The following is a 21,669-nucleotide window of genomic DNA, read 5'->3' as shown; positions in this document are numbered from 1 at the left end:
AGGTCTGGTCCTGTCCATCTGCACAGGGATGAACGTTGCCCTAAAAGAACATGGACTAAATCGGGACTGCTTTTGTGAATAATCTGAGCAGATTTTGGATTTAAGCGCAGACTCAAAATGTATTTCAGTGCAGTTGTTAAATTATGAGAAACAGTGAGAATCATTTGCTTGCCAGAATCTGAGTTTATTGGCAACATCTGATGTCATCACTAAACTCTTTAGTGCAGTGACTGTGGGTCAGGTTCTGTTTTCAGTTATACTGCCGGCAGTTTGTTAATTTGTCCATATACCTGAGCTTAGAAAAAGAGGACATGATTTTGTGCTAGCTTTGATGTCATCACCTGTTGCAGAGAGCACAGAATCATGAAGGCAGATATTTGCAGGTTAATTTATATATTTTCTGTAATTTTTATTTTTTTAAAAAAGAAATGCAGGGCCTTGGCCACAAAGTGATCATTGAATGACTTTTTAACATTTTTTATACCTTTCATCTGAGATATTGAAACTATTTCATTGTTATGAAAGCAGAAATAGGAAAACACTTTGATCACATGGAAATAAAAATTCTAAGATAGCTGTGCACAAGGACTGAATTAACAGGGTTACAAAAAATATCTGGGCGTTTCAGAAGTGAATTTTAACTTACATTAACCAAATACTCTGGAAGGGTTTTTAGGACTTTCTAAAAAATGATTAACTCAAATAATACTGTTTGAACATTATCTCAGTATAATATTCCTCCCTGTGAAAATTTATTTTGTGCTGTGTGACTTGAGCAGTATAAATGCTGGAAAACTAGCATTGTGTGTTTTTAAAAAGTTTTGATATAAAGGAAAATAGAGAAATGTGGCATACAACAAAGAAATTGTTTTTATTATTATGGCTTCCGCCTAATGGGATCTGATTTCTCTCTCCATTTTTGAAGAATGTCTCATAATTCAAACATAATTTTTGGTATTTGCAGAACTTCTTTGAGGCTAAAGTGACCCCTCGGAAATCTTTCCTGAAACGTGGAGAAGGCATTGCAAGGCTGGAAAAAAATAAAGAGAACCTTGTGAAAGAACAAGCCAAACATCCCAGAAGAGTTAGCTTTGATTGCCAGAATCTCTTCTCTTTGCCTCGCCAACAGGATGCAGGAAAATTACAGCTGGGGAAACATTTAAATCGTTTACATCGACGGGCCAGCAGCCCCATGGTGTTGCTCTCTAATGAGAAGAATACAAATTGCACTGTCTCCATGAGCGAAATAAAGGCTCAGGTTGACAGTAAGGCAAGAGATCCTGAGCAATGCCCAGAAGAAAGAGGAGAAGGAGGTGGTGGAGAAGAGTGTGCAAAGGAGGATCCTGCTGTACCACTGCAGATGAACTGGGCTGAACTCCTGCAGCAGTGTCAGGAACAAATTACTGAAATGAAGCTACAAATAGGTGAGAAAAATAAAGCTCAAAGTACTGATTCTCTAGGACATTCAGACAAAGCAGACAAAAGTTCCATGGAGTCTACAGTTCAAAAGGACCTAGATATTGTGGATCAGCGTGTGAGGGGTAATCTAACTCAGAGAGCAGAAAAGCCCTTGGAAATCCTTCAAGAAGGTTCTAAGCTTCAGAATTTAGAAGGAAGCCAAACCAAGCAGATGGATTGGAGCACAAGCCTCAAATTCACACCAGATGTGAAAGGAATTAGCAGTTGCCACAATGAAGATTACAGTGTGAGCAAAAGCCCAGAGACCCAAAGAGGAACCATCACTGGGTTTAAGATGGTTAATGACAGAATAATGAAAGTTACCCACAGATCAACTCAAGGCATGGACAGGAAAAAGAATATCACATCTGTCAGCCACCAGCAAGAGTGGAAAAGCAATAGAAGTGCTGCCAACAGGTTGAATGCTCAACCTTTGTCTAGTGGGTCAGGCTGCACGTCCACTGACAGTGAGGATGACCCCAAATCTTACTGCACTCAGTCTCTCACAACGCACATGCCTCAGAAAGCAGGTCGCACAGACAAAAATTTGGATCTCTCTGATGCTGATTATGCTACTGATGAGCCCAGTGGAGCAGAAGAGCTGGCCCTGAAAAAGCACACCAAGCCACCTCCAAAGAAACTGGGTGCTCAAGAGATAAAAGGCAAGCAGGATCTCTCCCTCAGCACAAGCAGCAGTGAGTCTGATAACGGGGTTGCCAGACTGAAAGGAAACAAGGCTTGCTCTTCTCTTCGAAAGTCTTCCTTTCGGTCCCTGAGATCTGCGAGAGGTGGAAGAGAGCCTGAGCCAAGGAGTGAGAGTAATGTTGGGGATGTTAAAAATGTAGATCTGCAGTCATCACCCTCCACATGTGATCTGGTGGCCAGCCTATTCCCTACGTTCAAAAGTAAAGAAATCCTTGCAGAGGAGAGGGCACAAAGAAAACCAGTTCTGGGTACGCTAGGTAAGGGCTAAGTAAAACTTCTTTCCCCATGTCAGTAGAAGTTGAATTTTTTTTGGTTTATAATGATTCTACACCAGTGGCGAAAGTAGAATTCATTTCTTACCAGTACGCTGCACTCATGGGAGGGACACAAAGGGGAGACACCAGCTAAAGGGGGGGTATATGACACCCCACGTGACTTCTCCCTGCCCCACCCCAGCCCTCCCCATGATCCAACCCACGTTACCTGGGGGGGCAGGCCTCTGTCCTCTTCCCGCTGCGCCGGAGACTTCTGAACCACAGGGCTCTCCGGAACCACAGGCGAAAGAGCAGAACATGGGGCCACCTGGCAGCTCCTCCAGCGGGCTGTACTGCCCCCAGCCCTGTCCTCTGGCAGGGCTGCTGTACAGACCCCAGAAAGAAGACCCGCAGCGGCATGGAAGGGCTGGGGGCAGGGATGGAGGTCAGGTGGTACAGCCATGCCGGAGGAGCTGCGGGTGTATGGCCACCCAGCAGCTCCACGTTGTGCTCCAGTGTCTTTCCGATATGGAGTACCGGCTATAAATATCTTACTGGTACGGCGTACCAGACCGTACTGCCATACTTGCATCTCTGTTCTACACATGCTCCATTAGTGCATGCACCATCCCATGCCATGCCAACCACCATGCCAACATTCCTCAGCCCTGACCTAGAAAAACCAAGCTCCCGCTAGGGCTGAGGGGATAGTTCAGTCTATATGCCCGTTCCAGTCTTGGCCTCTTTGCAGAGACTGCCAACAAGGGCGTCTATCAGTGCCACTTGTAACTGGTTTCATGAGGAGAGCAACTGTGCACTAGGAGCTGGACTGAGCCCACCCACTACTAATTGTATATAATTTAATACTGTTTCGGTGTGGATATGTAGGTGTGGTTGCTTAGCCCTCATAATGCTTCACATCTTCACAGCACTTTACAAATTGTTAATTCATCCTCACCACACCCAGAGTTGTCACCAAAGTTGAGTTGCTGCCATTTTAGGGATGGAGAAACTGAGAGAGAGTTTAAGTGTCATGTACAAGGCCAGAATGGGAGCTGGTTTGAGATCTGGGATTAAAGCTGCGGGGTTCAAATTCATCCCTGGTGAATCGTCAGTGAAGTTATGCCTGTTATATCCTGGTTCCCGGCCATGTGCTCAGATGCCAACATCACATCTCTCATTTTGTAATTAATTCGTATTGCTATTAAGCACAGGCAAACGTGCTTGGCACTGTGCAAGACACAGACATTAAGACAGCCTCTGCCCTGAAGAGTTTACAGTATAGGAGACATTCAGCCCACAAGAAAAAGCAGGATGCATTGGAAGAACCAGAGGGGAGAGTTACCTTACAAACTAGGGTTACCATACGCCTGTATTTTCCCAGACATGTCCGGCTTTTTGGTTCTCAAATTGCTGTCCGGGAGAAATTTCCAAAAAGCCGAACATGTCCAGGAAAATAGGGAGACATGGTAAGCCTAGAGTTACCTGTAGGAGCTGTGTGTCTGGGATGCTCGCCCAGCCCCGGCTAAATGTGTAACCCGCTTCACCCCGCTGTGTGAGGGGGCGCTGCGGCTTTGATGGGCTCTGGCCAGCCAGGAAGTGATGTCATTCCTCTTCTGGCCCCACACCGGCCGGGGGCGCGGCGCTGTGGGAGCGGGAGTCATGTGGCCGCCGCCTGGCCCTGGGCACGGGCCCTGTTGCTGTGCTGCTCCCCTGGCCCTGGGGCTCCTGCTGCTGCTGCTCCCCTGGCCTTGGGGCTCCCGCTGCTGCTGCTGCCTAGGGGGTCCCTGGTTGCTTTGCTGGCCTGGGCTGAGTCCTGCTGCTCGGCTCGGGCTGCTGCCCCGAGCCGCTCTCCCCGTGAGTACCCGACACCCTGCCCGCAGCCAGCCCTTGCCGCACCCCCTGCCCACAGCCAGCCAGCCCCGCACCCCCTGCCCACAGCCAGCCCCTGCCTCCAGCCAGCCCCGCACCCCTTGCCTGCAGCCAATCCCGCACTCCCCTGCCTCCAGCCAGCCCCACACCCCCCAGTCAGCCCCTGCCCTGCCTCCAGCCAGCCCCACACCCCCCATCTCCAGCCAATCCCGCACTCCCCTGCCTCCAGCCAACCCCAAACCCCGTTTCCAGCTAGCTACACACCTCTTGCCCTGCCCGCAGCCAGCCTCACACCCCCTGCCTCCAGCTAGCCCTGCCCCATGCCCCTGTCTGCAGCCGGCCCCATGTCCACTGCTACCCTGCAGTTCCCAGGGCAGTAACCCTGCACACCTGCTTCAATGAGAGTGGCAGAGAGCAGCTGGGACCCACACATGTGAAATGGAGCTCATTTCTAGTTCAGGCCCATCTTTTTAAAAAATAACGTTAGGTAGGGTTACCATACGTCCGTATTTTCCTGAACATGTCAGGCTTTTTGGTTCTTAAATAGCCATCCGGGAGGAATTTTTAAATTTTAAAAATTCCTCCCGGGAAAATACGGACGTATGGTAACCCTATTTAAATATCTAAAAACGTCCGGGAGGGCACTGCAACAGCAAAGGTTAACCCCCGCTTTCCCCCCGCCCCGTGGCGTGTCCTCTTTTTTGAATATTCAAATATGGTAACCCTATTACAAACTCGATTTAATCTTGTATTTTATTTGATCCTCTTACATTTCTTCTTAATGTGGGGAGAGTCTTGCAGAGAAAATGGGTTTTCAGGAGGGATTTTTCTATTTCCATTTGAGCGATAAGGACAATACTTGGAACTACAGTGGCAGAAAAAGAGCCTGCCCTGTGGTTTCTGGTTCATTGGACCCCTGGAAGCCCAGGGCTGCAATTCCTAAAATTATAAAAATACCACATGCCCATGCAATTTAGTTACTTATTTTCTGGGGTTGAGTGGAAGTTAATTATCTATTTATTTATTACTGTGCTTCTGCCATGTTCAGTCTCCTTTCCCCTCTGGATCGGTTTGATGTCCAGGTGAAAGTTCTGAGAGGCTCCTCTGTTCTGAATTAGAAATTTTTTGGTGCAGCACATTGTACTTAATGGGGGTGAATTCCAATTGGATTTACAGTAACCAAGAGCCTGATCCTGCAAATACTGTCACAACTTGGTCCAGTCCCACTCTCTGGATGGACTCTAGTCTGTAGTAATTGGATCCAATCACTGAATCCCACATACTAATACACAGGATCTGGATATGAGTAGTGGATAGCCACTGTTTCTAGCTCAGGCACATTCCCAGTTGCAGATCCATGTCTGACCCTCTTCTTGGGCAGTGGGACCTCACAGTCTGATTGCCTGGGTCCAGGAACCAGTGCCCGAGCCCCTTGTTGCTCATACACATCCCCCTCCTTTGTTCCATTCTTGGCTATGGGAGCTCTGGTTTTTCTAGTTACGCACTTTGGGGACAACGTGGCAGGAAAGCAAGGAAACACAGGCTTAGTGAAGGAATTTCTTATACAAGGAATGTCTGGGCAGAGAGTCGTTCAATGCCAGTGATCCTGCTGGTAGAGAAGCTACAATCATGCAAATAATTAATAATAATAATTGTTCCACTGGAGTAAAGCCATTTAGTGTTGATAGCCCTTGATTGCTCTGTCACACTTCCTCAGACACAGACTTTTCACTAGCTGTCAAGTTCCTGCTACACTATGGATACTCAAAGCCACTTCAAAAGTTACATTCAAAATGGAGGTTGAAATACAGCGTGGCATTAACAAAAACCAAAATGGAATTTATACCTTGGCCCAGACATAGCCCCCAATCCATCACACTTACTGCAAGGTGTAGTGCTTAATTTGCACTAGTAAGCATTATGCTGTATAGCAGGGATTCTCAAACTAGGCGTCGGAACCCCTCAGGGAGTCGCAAGGTTATTACATGGGGGGTCATGAGCTGTCAACCTCCACCCCAAACTCCACTTTGCCTCCAGCATTTATAATGGTGTTAGATATATAAAAAAGTGTTTTTAATTTATCAGGGTGGGGGGTCGCACTCAGAGGCTTGCTGTGTGAAGGGGTCACCAGTAAAAAAGTTTGAGACCTACTGCTGTATAGTGAATAGTTTCAGGATTGGGTCCCAAGATGTTAATGTCAAAGAAATTTACATTTTCCTGGTCTTTGCAATTCTACTGTAGTTAAATATGTGCAGTATTGTAATGAATACACAGTAAGTTATATATATTAACATGATTGTCTTCATAGAAGCAGCTCAGAGAAGGCTTACTGACAAGTTAGAGGAATTGGAAAAGGAAGTTGGTGTATATCATGGAGAAACCCCTCTTCTAGCGAGGATGAAAGAAGAACAAGAGAAAGCAAGGCATTTTCTCAGGTACGTAAACCATCCCGTGGTATGCAAAACAAATCTAGCTGAACACGCACTTCGGCCAATATTTTCAGTCTTGGATTCCTAAAGCTAGGTTGTTAAATCCTACATAAGTGGCCTCATTTCAATGGGAGCTGTGGATGCTCTGAAAAGCAGGCCATTTATGTGGATGTCCAAATATGGATGTAGCTGACTAACTAGAGGCACACAGATTTGAAAACTGTGGCCAGATGACTAGTTTTAGGGCTTGATCTTGTGAAATGCTGAATGATCTGTACAAGTTGCTGAGCATCCTCAAGTCACAGTGAAGTCACTGTGAGCTGGGGGCACTCCCATCTCAGAAGATCAGGCCCAACCTGGTTATCATCCTATGTCACATTTAGATTTACTCACCTTTATACAGTGGTATCTATCCAAACCAGGCAAAGGATGTGTTTGGAACTACGGATGTACCAAGCTTGAAGTTTCAAAAGAGCTGATTTGTAAATAATCTAAGTGCAATAAAGCATCTGAAAAATTGCTTAGCTGTAAAATGTTTGTTTGCAAAATTCAAACAATTTTCTCCTCGGTTGAGATCACGCAGGAAAATTTTCCGTCCAAAATGTAATATTTTGAAGAAAATGATGATTGAAAACAGGGGTTTGGAATAGAGGGAACCATCTCAGCTGTAGGTACTCGGTAGCCATTGGGGTGCCTGTAATAAAATCATAGCATGGTTAAATTCAAACCCAGTGAGATTTTTTTTTAAAATGTATCTGCAAGCTGTTAGAACCTACACTCACCATGAGGGCCGGCTCCAGGCATCAGCCAAGCAAGCTCGTGCTTGGGGCAGCAGATTCTAAGGGCGGCATTCCGTCCAATCGTAGGGCGGCACGGCTGCCCTATTTTTTTTTTTTTTTTTTTTAATTTTTTTGCTTCGCCTGTGGGTCCGGCAGCCCTGCACCCTGGGGTTTTAGGTTTTTTTCCTTTGCCTCCAGGTCCGGCCGTCTTGCTCCCTGGTTTGTTTGTTTTTTTTTTTTTTTTTTGCTTTGCTTCTGGGTCCAGCCACCCTGCACCCAGGGTTTTGGGGGGCTTTTTGCTTTGCCTCTGGGTCCGGCTGTCCTGCACCCAGGGTTTTTGTTTTTGTTTTTCTTTGCCTCTGGGTCCAGCTGCCCTGCGCCTTGTTTTTTTTGTTTTTTGTTTTGGCTTTGCCTCCAGGTCCGGCCGCCCTGCACCCTGTTTTTGTTGTTGTTGTTGTTGCTTGGGGCGGCAAAAAAGTCAGAGCCGTCCCTGCTCACCATATATCTATTGTAATACGAACGCCTTTTTTTGGTATTACTGTGTTCATTCTATTTCTTACTCGGTATGAGAATTTTTTTTTTCTTATGTAAAGTAAGAGTAATTTCTTGATTTCGATTTTTTTTTTGCATTCCTTTAAAAAAAATTGAATACATGTTGCAAACTGAACACGCCCCAAACCAAACCATAGGTTTACACTTTTATATGTTCATTGATTTCAAAGAGCTTAGGATCAGGTCCTTTCAGCATTACAATGTGCTATAGTTTTCCTTAGCTATCCTTGCCCAAAATATTTTGCATTTATTATAAATTGCTTCATTAAAGATATTTTTCTGGGTATGATCCCACAAGCATCCTGCAGGCTGATCTCCAATGGACTGCAATAGGAGTTCCATGTGTGAGAGCTTGTCGGTTTGGGCTGTTTATGTTTAACATCTAAAAAAGCAGTAAAAGAAAGTAGGCTGCAGTTTTTCCAAAGTTATGTACTGGTGTTACCTTCAGCTGCTAAGTGATGTTTCTCATGCAGAGTTAATGCAATACTTTCCCAGACAGCACTGTACTCTGCTCCTCTAGATAGATGGTGCCCTCTGGTGGGTTTGTCTTACTGAGTATAGTTCTTTGGTATCTAATAATAGTGTTGGTCCTAAAAAGAGTGTTGTTGACAGTGTTTTGGTGGAGTTAGCTGTAGTTGCCTCTACCATTTTCACAAAGGTGGTTATCCACAAATCCATAGATGGCATGCTGTGTAGTGTAGACCTTTTCATTTCCTCTTTCCAGTTTGTGGGCCAAATCCTCAGCTGGGGTAAACTCGCTTAGCTCCATTGACGTCAATGACCTCACAATGATTTAGACCTAGGGTGACCAGATGTCCCGATTTTATAGGGACAGTCCCGATTTTGGGGTCTTTTTCTTATATAGGCACCTATTACCCCCCACCCCCTGTCCCGATTTTTCACACTTGCCCTTTGGTCACCCTATTTACACCAGCTCAGGATCTGGCTCTGTATTTTTAAACTAATGAGCACATCAGGAGCCCTGGCTGGTAACCACAGTGATAGAGCTCTTCAGTTATTCCATGTTGACTTTTTTGCCTGGTTGAAGCAATAGAGCCCTATTGAGAGAGTCAGCTGGCATGCCTGGACCTGTCCAGGCTTCTATCCATTCTCTGGTTTCCAAACACATTTTTTTCCTTAGGCCTCTGCAGGCATGAGGAGTGCAGACTGGAGGGTGAACATTCTCTGAGTTTAGAATTTGGCATATACACAGTGCCTAACGGAGACCGGGGTGGAGATGAGAGCTAGTAGACTGAGACTCCACCCAGACCGAACTGAGGTAATTGCTGTTGGCTGTGGGAAGCTGTAAGGAGATTTGGTGAAGATTATTTCTGGGGAGTTTTCTGCTGTTTGTGACATATAACCTGCAGTTCTTGGTGGATCTACAGCAGCTTCTGGATGTCCAGGTAGCAACAGCAATCATGGGTGCTTTTTCCCTCCATTTAGCTATAAGGTTTTCTCTTGGCTGTGGATTTTGCTTCCATCACCAGGGTCTTTGTCAGTTCACAATTGGGTCGTTGCGATGTGCTTTACATGGGGCTACAGCTGAAAACCTCATGAGAACTTCAGTTTGCATGGAACATGGAGGTCTGCTTTGTAGGCAGTGTTTTCTGCAGGGAACACTTTACACCTGTGATGTGCACTGGCCGCCAATTCACTTCCATGTGCAATTCAAGGCTTTGGTTTTAATCAATTGTATAAGGCCCCTAAAAGGTTGGGGTCAACCCTAACTGAAACACGTCTGGTCTCTTTGGGTGATTCTGCAGCAGATGAAATCAGTTGAGGTGCTGGAACTGATTGCTCACTGGTCTAGCTATGAAAGTAGGGCATTTGCAGTGAAAGACCCTCCACTTTAGAATTGCTTCCTGCTGTGGTCCTACTTTGTTGACTTTCTGGGTAACACACCGGTTCTCACAAGGGGCACGGAGAAGATGGGCATAAGTAGCGGTGTTGTATTTATTACTCCTACTAGATGGGTTGGGGTGAGGAGTTAATTGGTTACTGGGGAGATGTATTACTTTTAATGTTCATGAACCCAGAATACCGTAAGGGCTCATTTTTAAAAAAAGGAACGAATGAATTAAATCCAAATGAATAAACTGTAAAGGTCTCTCCTGCAGTGGCACCTTCCTTTGGGCAGGAGGAGGAGGGGGCCTGTGCGTCTCTTAATGTCAGTGTTAGTTTCCATTTTGTACATTAGAGAACACTCTGCAGTGACAGGCTCAGTTAGTGAGGTGAATGCTCTTAACCACCTCACTGCCACCTCATGTGCCTGCCTATGAGGCTAACAAATGATATAATAATAATATTCAAAAAATGGGGTAAGCATTTTGGCCAAACACTGATTTCAGTTCATACAAATAGGGCAGGGCTGGCTCCAGCTTTTCTGCCGCCCCAAGTGGCAAAAAAAAAAAGACAAGCAGCAGCACTTTGGCGGCAGCTAAATCGCGCCGCTTCTTCGGCGGCAGTTCGGTGGCGGGTCCTCCCTCTCTTCCTCTTCGGCGGCAATTCGGCGTCAGCTCAAAGAGGAAGAGAGGGAATGAGGGGCCTGCAGCTGAATTGCTGCCGAAGACGTGGACATGCCGCCCCAGAGTGCAATCCCTTTGAATTGGCCGCCCCAAGCACCTGCTTCCTACGCTGGTGCCTGGAGCTGGCCCTGATTCTGGGCTCTATTAAGAACTTACAGCCTGGAGCTCTCGTGGGGGAAAACATGCATTGCCCCAGTGCTGGCATCTAGAGGCTTTAGGATTGGAATGGCAAAATGTCTCCTAGGTGCTAAGATTGTACATTGGGCACTTGGACTTGCCCCATACCTCTAGCAAGAATTCCCAACAGCTCCCTATCCACTAACTGGTACGTAAGGTCTATGGCCATTCTCACTCTGGGGAAGCTAGGGCTTCCGGAAGCTCAGCCTCCAACCTTGCACCCTGCATGGGTATGTGTGGGGAAGGAGCCACCTGTGCTCTCTCTCTCTTTTCAAGCACAACTGCTCTGGGCTGCGATCAATGGTGTGCTGTCTAGGTATGCAACGCATGCACTGCATACCCCAGAATTAAAAAACATGATCCAACTGGTGACTCATGGACCAGATCTGGCCTGTAGGATGATTCTGTCTGGTGTCTTCTGTACAGTGTGACCTCACAGTCACCAGGGGCATGGTCATGCTGCATAAAGGACACCATATTGTGCAACATCGCTAAAAAGATTGGACTACCTAAGGCATTCAAGTTTAGAATTGAATCATTGCGTGCCTTACTAAAAATGTCCTGGCCTGACACTGGCTGCCATAATTTATCCCTTCATGGCTTAAGAAAATGTGTTTGAAAGCCTATAAAATTCATGGCTATAGAGCTGGCTGGGAAGAAAATCCCAATGGGAATTGCCTTCCATTTGCTCAAAAGGACAAACTCTATCTTCAAACACTCACCTGAGACGCTCAGTGATTAAGGACCTGATTTTTTCAGAAGTGCTGAGTACCTATTGCTCCCTTTGACTTCAGTGTCTGCTGTGAATGCCCGAGACCTCTGAAAATCAAGCCCTAAATCTGGGAATCCTGGATACTCATCCAAAGACGGGATTCAACCTACATTCTTTACATCAGCTTTATAATCCCCAAATTTACCTTTTGAACAGAACACAAATGGATCAGCTTGAGACCAGCAAGGCTCAAGAACTTAATTGCTTAGAAGAATATAAGACAGACCGCATTCACACACCGCAGAAAGAAAAGGTTGAATTTAAGAAGTACGCAACAGCAGCTAGAGTCACTAGGGAGGAAGTCAAATCAGAAGAAATACAAGTAAGTAGTGTATAAAGAAGGGGAAAAAGAAAATGTGATTTTAAAGATCAGTTTGTAGTCCATCCTAGAATGGATATGAGAATTGCTCCTCAAGTGATGGAGAATCCACCATGCTTTGAGATAACTTGTTCCAATGGTGAATTGCCCTCACTGTTAAAAATCTACAACTTATTTCCAGTCTGAATTTGTCTTGCTTCTGTTTCCAGTCACTGGATAGCATTATGCCTTTTTCTGCTAGATTTAGAAATCACTTCCCTATGTAAGTATTTGTAGACCATAATCAATTCACCTCTTAAACTCCTCTTGGATATACTAACTAGACTGAGTTAAGTCTCTCCCAATAAAACATGATTTCCAGACCTCAAATCATTCTTGTGGATATTTCTGAATCCTTTTCAATTTTTCAATATCCTCTTTGAAATGTGGACTCCAGAACTGATACAGCATTTCAGTAATGGTCTCATCAATCCCATACACAGACATAATACCAGCTGCCTATTCCTACTTGATATTCCCCTCCTTATACATCCAAGAATCATGTTTGCCCTTTTAGCTACAGCACTGCACTGCACTGGGATCTAATGTTTAATTGGTTATCTACCAAGTCCTTTTCTTTGCCAGTGCATTCCAGGATACAGTCCATTATCTTGGAACTATGACCTACATTCTTTGTTCCTAAATGTATGACTTTGCATTTGACTCAATTAAAATTGTTCAAATGAGCTCAGCTTGCTTAGATCACTCTCTATAACTGACCTGTTCCTATCATTATTTACCACTCCAAATCCCAGTGGGAATCCACTACAAACACCTCACTGGATGATGATTCCCCATTTACAGTTGCTTTTTGAGCTCTATCAATGAATCAGTTTTTAATCCATTTAATATGGGCTACATTGATTTTATATAGTGCTAATTTTTAAATTACAAAGTCGTGCAGGATCAAGAGACACAAGGTAGGTGAGGTAATACCTTTTATTGGACCAACTTTTCAAGATTGTCCAACTTCTCTATAAAAGATATTACCTCACCCATCTCGTCTCACCGCTATCCTGGGACCAACATGGCTGCAACAACACTGCATGCAAGATTAAGTCAAATGCCTTTCATTAATAACGTAGCAGGTGCACAACATCATTCATCCTTGCAAGATTGGGTACCCCCGCTGTCTTTGCTTGCTCATCACTTTTCACCTTCTGCTTTTAACAAGCAACAATACACACCTGCCCTTGTGCAGGATCAAGCCTGTCAATGTACATCAAGTTCCCCCAGTGCCATAATGGTGGGTGCATAAATATATAAATAAATAGCTTTCTTGTATCCACCTCAGTTTGGAGGCATGTCCCACATCTGTCAGATTAAGAGGTAAATCACAATTACGCTACCCCACAGTGCACTATTCATGGTGAAGTTGCAGAAGAAGAAAGAATTATGTGCTTGAAGGAAGAAAGGAGGGAGAGGATGAAGACACGGGAGAGGGAGGATGGGAAAACTGCTGCTTTTCCTCACTGCCTTTGCTAGTGTTAGGGGTTGGGGTTTGCAGGGTTTTGTTCCAAAGGGTCAAGGATTTAAAATATACAGTTCAATTTGTCTGGAAATACACAAAGAATGAATGCAAAACCACTTAGTGCAAGAAAAAATAATAGGATCATAGAACTGGATGGGACCTTGAGAAGTCATCTAGTCCAGTCCCCTGCACTCGTGGCAGGACTAAGCATTATCTAGACCATCCCTGACAGGTGCTTGTCTAACCTGCCCTTTAAAATCTCCAATGATGGAGACTCCACAATCTCCCTAGGCAATTTATTCCAGTTCTTAACCACCCTGTCAGTTAGGAAGTTTTTCATAACGTCCAACCTAAACCTCCCTTGCTGCAATTTAAGCCCATTGCTTCTTGTCCTATCCTCAGAGGTTAAGAAAAACAATTTTTCTTCCTCCTCCTTGTACGTACTTTTACATACTTGAAAACTGTTACCGTGTCCCTTCTCAGTCTTCTCTTTTCCAGACTAAACAAACCCAATTTTTTCAATCTTCCCTCACAGGTCACGTTTTCTAGACCTTTAATCATTTTTGTTGCTCTTCTGTGGACTCTCTCCAATTTGTTCACATCCTTCCTGAAATGTGGCACCCAGAACTGGACACAATACTCCAGTTGAGGCCTAATCAGCGCAGAGTAAAGCGGAAGAATTGCTTCTCGTGTCTTGCTTACAATACTCCTGCTAATACATCTCAGAACGATGTTTGCTTTTTTTGCAACAATGTTACACTGTTGACTTATGTTTAGTTTGTGGTCCACTATAACCCCCAGATCTCTTTCCACAGTATTCCTTCCTAGGCAGTCATTTCCCATTTTGTATGTGTGCAACTGATTGTTCCTTCCTAAGTGGAGTACTTTGCATTTGTCCTTATTGAATTTCATCCTATTTACGTCAGACCATTTCTCCAGTTTGTCCAGATCATTTTGAATTATAATCCTATCCTCCAAAGCACTTGCAACCCCTCCCAGCTTGGTATAGTCTGCAAACTTTATAAGTGTACTCTCTATGCCATTATCTATCATTGATGAAGATTTTTGAACAGAACTGGACCCAGAACTGATCCTTGTGGGACCCCACTCATTATGCCCTTCCAGCATGACTATGAACCACTGATAACTACTCTCTGGGAATGGTTTTCCAAACAGTTTTGCACCCACCTTATAGTAGCTCCATCTAGGTTGCATTTCCCTAATTCGTTTATGAGACGGTCGTGTGAGACAGTATCAAAAGCTTCACTAAAGTCAAGATATACCGTGGCTACCACTTCCCCCCATCCACAAGGCTTGTCAAAGAAAGCTATCAGGTTGGTTTGACACAATTTGTTTTTTACAAATCCATGCTGACTGTTACTTATCACCTTATTATCTTCTAGCTGTTTGCAAATTGATTGCTTAATTATTCTCTCCATTATCTTTCTGGGTACAGAAGTTAAGATGACTGATCTGTAATTCCTTGGGTTGTCCTTATTTCCCTTTTATAGATGGGCACTATATTTGCCCTTTTCCAGTCTTCTGGAATCTCTCCTGTCTTCCATGACTTTTCAAAAATAATCGCTAATAGCTCCTTGAGTATTCTAGGATGCATTTCATTAGGCCCCGGTGACTTGAGAACATCTAATTTGTCCAAGTAATTTTTAACTTGTTCTTTCCCTATTTTAGCCTCTGATCCTACCTCATTTTCACTGGCATTCACTATGTTACTCATTGAGTAACAGGCCTACCCTGTCCTTGGTCTTTCTCTTCCTTCTAATGTATTTATAGAATGTTTTCTTGTTACCCTTTATGTCTCCAGCTAGTTTGATTTTGTTTTGTGCCTTGGCCTTTCTAATTTTGTCCCTACATACTTGTGTTATTTGTTTATATTCATCCTTTGTAATTTGACCTAGTTTACACTTTTTGTAGGACTCTTCTTTTATTTTTAGATCATTGAAGATCTCCTGGTTAAGCCAGGGTGATCTCTTGCCATACTTCCTATCTTTCCTATGCAATGGGATAGTTTGCTCTTGTGCCCTTAATAATGTCTCTTTGAAAAACTGCCAACTGTCTTCTATTGTTTTTCCCCTTAGACTTGTATCCCATGGGATCTTACCTACCAACTCCCTGAGTTTGCTAAAGTCTGCCTTCTTGAAATCCATTGTCTTTATTTTGCTGTTCTCCCTCCTACCATGCCTTAGAATCATGAACTCTTATCATTTTGTGATCACTTTCACCCAAGATGCCTTCCACTTTCAAATTCTCAGCCAGTTCCTCCCTATCTGTCAAAATGACAGATTACAATTAAGCATTAGGTGTAGTTCTCCCTGAGCAAAGGAAAGGCTCGAGATCTTTGCACATCCACTCCTTTACATTTAAAGGTGCAGGATTAATAAAGGGGCAGGGCATGTCTAAGGAAACGTACGCTTAAATATATTTCTAAAATGGCTTGGCCAGTGTCCATAGATTCATAGATTTTTATTTTAAGATCAGAAGGGACCATTATGATCATTTCGGTTGACCTCCTGCATCACACAGGCCCAAGAACCTCATCTACTAATCTCTGCATCAAGCCCATAACTTCTGTTTGAGCTACAGCATGTCTTTTTGAAAGACATCCATGCCTGAGTTGTCACTGACGTCAGCAAGAGTTGTGGATGTTCTAGACTCATTAGGATCAGAACCTGAATCAGTCAGATTGTTCCATCAGTCCAAGCCGCTTAAAGAAAATCTTTTTTTTTTTAATGCAAACACAGTGAGATGCTCCATGATGGTTGGAATGTTAGATCCTGATTTTGAAAGGTATTGATCACCAGCAACTTCCACTGACTTCATTTATAGTGGGTGTTCAGCAGTTCTGAAAATTATCCCTTTTGGCTTAATATCTCACTGCTGTAGATGCTTGTCAGTACACCTTAAATACTGTAGGGGGCTAATACCTATTCCTTTTTCTTAGGCTCCTTTTCTTTGGCTCTTCTGCAGCATGGATTTCTGTTTGTTTGTTTGTTTTATTGCTGTGTATTTTGGTAGATCTGGTGTGATTTTGTTTTGTGTGTGTTTATGTCATAATGAAAAGTTTCAATAAAGCTTTAAGCAAAACAACAGATTTCATGTGTCTTTCCAAATGCATGAGCTGTGCTTGCCTCGCCTGGAATGGTGCACTAACGTTCTGTGCCTTTCCCTAATAACAGATGTTAAAACAGCAGATTGCAGGGCTCCAGGAGGAGTTCAGGAGAAATGAGTCCCACTGGCATGCTGCCCATGGCAAGCTAAAACATCAGATTGAGATGCTGACCAAACAGAACCTGGACCTTCAGGATGAGCTCAGAGTTTCAGAGCATCAGAGGCTGGAAGCAGAAAAGAAATCTAGAGCTGTGGATTTCATAAGCAGAAAATCAGAAACCCCGGTACTGAAGGATCTATTGTCTGTAGGTGATTGTGTGAGCAGTGGAAGTGTCTGGTATACCAATGTCAGAGCAATTCAAAGTTTTAAGATTTCTTCAGAATCAGGAGTGCACGAGCATACTCTCTCTCTTAGCCAATTATTCTCAGGGAAATAACCAGTCGCAGGCTAGTACCCTAACCACTGGGCCATCCTTCCCTTTATAAGTGACAGTAACTACATTCTTCTTTACAAGGTGCCTGGAACCACCAATTTCACTTGATAAAGCAAGGGAAATGGTAAATAATCTTTATATATTTTAATATAGCATTAATGAGAATGAAGCCCCTAACTCCCTTAGGCTCCTTTGGACATTATAATCCCAAATTCAAATTTAACTTGACTGGAATCTGCCTGTTACTTCTGATGACCCTTTTTTTTATGCATAGTGAAGGTCACACAGAAAAATGATTCCAGCTGTGCTGTATGCAACATAAAGGACACCAGTACGGAACAAAACTGTATAACAATCCCAATCAAAGCAAGAGCTAGAGAACGCAAAATATGCTGGACATTTTTGTCTAGATTCTGGCCCCCACTCCACCTGCTTTGGCCTGCTCTGGTGGTGCAAAAGAGCCATAAAGCCTGGGCCTTCAGCCTCTGAAGATTCCCTCTGGGCTGGAGAATCCTCAGCTGGCATAAGGGCACTGTATAGGGGACATGACCCTGAGGCGGCTGTAACTTATGCTGGGGACCACCTTGTCCCTGGCTAGCCAGGTATCTAGTCTTTTGTGTATAAATTTAGGGTGATTCTGTTTTATCTCCTGTCAGAGCCATTACGTTTTCCAACTCCAGGCACCTAATAGTGAGGGATTTCCATTCCGTATTGATCTCTTTGCTTGGGAGAAAACTGGTGCACCCTGCTCCCTCCACCCCCCTGTGGTCTAGCTGACTGAATAGTAGCTACCTGTGTACATATTGCCTTGTTACCTCAGAAAATGTGAAGGTTTGGTGTGAGTTTTTTCACCAGGTACAAGATGATGTGACTGGTTCTATTAGATGTGATGGATAAACCATTGCTTTGTTTATCATAAATTCTCCATTAGGTTTCAGAAGCTATTTTGAGAGGGACATCGTCTCTGGCTAACCTAGAAGACAGGCCATTGCGAAGTAGCCATAAGAGTCGCAACACCACTCCGGTGGGGAGGAAAACTCCAGTGGAGAAACACCCCCCCAGAGATGTGAATATGAAAGTATGGATTAAACTCGGGTCCTTATTGCAAACAGTCACATTTCCACAGTTTAAAAACATGAGACTTATTTTAGAGAATGATTTCTGGGACCAAAATGTATGTAAATGAAAGTGTCCAGATACATGGGGTCACCTTTTCTACATAGTCCCATGTTGTGACTCAGCACTAAGAACGTGCAGTAGTAAAGTTTTCCTTGCACTCTTCCTAACTCCATAATGGTGTGAGACAATCATCTGTCTCCTATTTTAAGCCTAACTGAATTGCCTATTTGTAGTTATCACAGTGTACTGTGCCACTGCCCCAATGCATGGTTTTGGCCCTTGAATTTGCACAGTGTGAGAGGATCCAGTAGCCTTGCCCCACCCACTCTTCCAGCCTCCCCTTCCCCCAACCCTCCCTGGCTCTTTGGTTCTGAAGAGAGAGACACACTAGAGAATTGCACCACGGCACACGGGAGGCTGTGAAGTCTCCTTTCATGGGCTCTCTGCAGCCTTGTCTCTGCAAAGCTGAAATCCAGTATTTTCACTGTTTCAGGTTTTGCGTAATTACGAAAGAGACCACACAGAATTTGGCCCAAAGTGTGAAACCCAATTTCTCTTTAGTGCACATAAGACCTAATCCTACTTCCAGTCAAATCAATGGCAAAACTCCCATTTGACCATAATGAGTGCAGCACTGGGCTCATATTGATAGCCCTTTGACTGCTCTTCTGTGGCTGGATTACGCCATTGTCTGATGCATCTCACTTTTAAGAACTTTTTCCTAAATATCTAGTTAGAATTTTCCTCCTCCTGGCTTCAAGTTGTAACTTTTTATTTTGTCTCCATTTGAACATCCCGAATAATAATCCTTCCCCTGCCTTTTTTTTACACCTAGTCTACATCTGTGCCTTGTCGGTCAGATGAACTGAGATTCCTCCTGTCTCTGCAGTTAATGATCTCATGACACAAATATGTTCTAACATCCAGGGACATGTGGAAGCTACTTCCCACAGTAGCTGCAGCAATTACCACATTTGCCTGCCCAGTCACTGAAGTAACTTGGAATTTAAAAACATGTAAAAAGCAGTTACTTGTGAAATGAGGTTACTGTGCAACATGAATAGAGATGGCAGGAAGATTTTAGGAAAAAACCCTTAAAATTCTATACTGTATTATTTGTGAAGTAAAATGTGATCAGGTGAATAAAGATTGTATTGTGTAATGTGCACAGACACAAAGGGGCAACATTTATATTGTGTGTGAACTATTAGCTTGTCATTGCCCCACTTTTGAATGGGGTGGCCTAGATTGGATGTTTGTCCTCAAGACTGGATGTCTTTCTAAACAATATGCTCTAGTTCAACTAGAAGCTATGAGCTGATGTGGAATTACTGGGTGAAATTATATGGTCTGTGTTACGTATGAGGTCAGATTAGGGATACAATTTTCAGAAGCACCTAAGAGACTTGGGAGCCAAATCCCATTTTCAAAAGAGACTAAGTCACATCAGAGCTGGTGCAAGGCATAAGCAGACTAAGCAATTGCTTAGGGCGCGAGCAGCTCAAGGGGACCCCCATTTGCTTTTTATTATGTGTTGGGGGGGCAAAATATTTCTGCTTAGGGCCCCCAATGGGCTAGCACTGCCTCTGAGTCACACTGAAAGTCAGTGGGACTTTAGCTCCTGAATGCCTATGCCATTTTTAAAAATGAGGCTTAGGCTTCAAAGTCACATAAGGGCTTTTGAAAATTTTACTCAAGGCAATTGTTATGGTTCCATCTGGCCTTAAAAACTGTGAGTTAAATCTTGGCCTCAGTGATGTCAATGAGAGTTTTGCCATTAACTTCAGTAGGGCCAGATTTCACTCTATGAATCTATAAGTGCTTAATATGTGAACATCCTGCTGCTGTGATTGCAACCTTTTGCAGTGTTGTTCCAGCTTTACAAGAACCAGAAAATGAAACTGCTTAGAAACAAAAGTGAAAGTGGGTTGTCCACTTCCATTTTCCAAGCAGAGAGAGAAACGTGAAAAGTAAACAAACAGCAAAAATAGTGAAAAGGAAATTTAAAAAAAAATTCTAACATTTTTGAAATAAGCAAATTATTTTTGTTACTTTTACAGAATGACTTCAGTGTGATTTTTTTAACATGACAGTGTATACTTAATGCAAAAATATTGAATGCATTTCAGGCAGTGCAAAGGACTGAGTCTTTGAAATCAGTAACCAGGGAACCCAGAGAAAAGACACCATCTAATCACTTTCATAGCAGAAGTACGACACCCACTGGCAGGAGAACACCCCATCAGGGAAGATTAACACCCTTTGAGACAGAGAAGGTAACCAGTTAATAGTGCAGACTATTCTGATTGTTATGATTATTTACTGTTTATATTATGATATTGCTCAGAGGCGCTGGTTGGGATCATGGATCCATTATGACATGTGCCGCCCCAAAGAGTTTACATCTAAGATGACAAGCAATATGCTTATGTTGGGGGAGAGGTAGACAGTTAAATAGAAACAAATTTATTTGTGGTACAAGCTTCATTTCTTGACAGCCCAGGAGAAGTTCACATGTGACCATTCATACACTGAGAATTGCCAAGTTACAGAGATGGTAGGACTGTATATTTGTCTAAAACTCTTCGTTTTGTTTTAGGTTATGCATCAATCATCTCTTAATGAACAAAGAACCTATGGCAGGAAGTCACCTGTACTTCCCGTCTCACACTTGACTGTGTCTAAGGAAACCAACTCATCGTCTTACATAAAAGGTAAGATTTCCTGCAAGCCCTACATTTCTATGGCTACAATTTGTGGGAACTTTCCACCTGCCAGCAGGGGTCTGCAGGTGAATGTACGGCTTCTTTCTTTTGCTCCAGGAGGAGGCAGCACCAAGTGTTGCTGTCAACAAGAATGATATTATTGCTGCAATATGTGTTGCATGAATCTGAAAGTCAGCATTTTAAAAATGGACTCTGAAACAACACCGTGGCAGTTGTATGACTGGGCACTTTCCTAAGCCTGCACTGACCTTTTGAATCTGTTTTTCTTTCCACACCCTGTAGGCAGATTTTCATCCACCTCAGGTAGTTCAGAGGACACAGTCCTCTTTAGCAACCAGAACGATGATGTTTGTAGCCCTGAATCCTGCAATAACAATGCGGAAACACAGGTATATTTATACATAGAGAAATATTTAATCATCCAGCAAGATTTATACTTCAGCTTTCACAGACACTGAGCTAAATCCTAGTCCCATTTCAGTCATTGGCAAAATTACCATTGTCTTCAGTGGGGCCAATATTCAGTCTGTTTCATTTTCCCTCCCATCTGTTGGTGCTGACTGTACTTAAAACAATATAGTGACATCTTACAAATTAGGGTTACCATATGTCCGGTTTTTCCCAGACATGTCCGGCTTTTTGGTAATCAAACCCCCGTCCCGGGGGGAATTGCCAAAAAGCCGAACATGTCCGGGAAAAATACCTCCGGCCGGGCACTTCCCCTCCCGCGGCTGCTGTGCTCCCTACCTTGACTCTTTTGCTCTGTTTAAGAGCCGAGCTGCCTGAGCCCTACTGGCTTCGGGCAGCCCCCATGCCTCCGGACCCCAGCCGCCGGCCGGGCACTTCCCCTCCCGGGCTCCAGGGGCGCAGGGTCCAGAGGCAAGGGGGCTGCCCGAAGCCGGTAGCGCT

The 21,669-nt window shown here is 43.9% G+C and overlaps 1 protein-coding gene across 3 annotated transcripts in view; it reads left to right on the top strand.

Annotated features, from left to right (window-relative positions):
- The window catches only part of LOC117874762 (centromere protein J-like), a 67,151-nt gene that overhangs the window by 35,268 nt on the left and 10,214 nt on the right, over window positions 1-21,669 (top strand). For all 3 annotated transcript variants that reach the window (XM_034765224.1, XM_034765223.1, XM_034765225.1), the window contains 8 exons: window positions 965-2,420; window positions 6,598-6,724; window positions 11,683-11,848; window positions 16,550-16,765; window positions 17,847-17,993; window positions 20,164-20,310; window positions 20,634-20,748; window positions 21,043-21,149. In XM_034765224.1, the coding sequence (XP_034621115.1) occupies window positions 965-2,420; window positions 6,598-6,724; window positions 11,683-11,848; window positions 16,550-16,765; window positions 17,847-17,993; window positions 20,164-20,310; window positions 20,634-20,748; window positions 21,043-21,149 (2,481 nt within the window). The remainder of the gene's footprint in view (window positions 1-964; window positions 2,421-6,597; window positions 6,725-11,682; window positions 11,849-16,549; window positions 16,766-17,846; window positions 17,994-20,163; window positions 20,311-20,633; window positions 20,749-21,042; window positions 21,150-21,669) is intronic.

This window comes from Trachemys scripta, chromosome 3 (genome assembly GCF_013100865.1).
Source record: "Trachemys scripta elegans isolate TJP31775 chromosome 3, CAS_Tse_1.0, whole genome shotgun sequence".
NCBI lineage: Eukaryota > Metazoa > Chordata > Testudines > Emydidae > Trachemys > Trachemys scripta.
The sequence above is the reverse complement of the archived record's forward strand: the minus strand, read 5'-3'. Positions and strand labels throughout refer to the sequence as shown.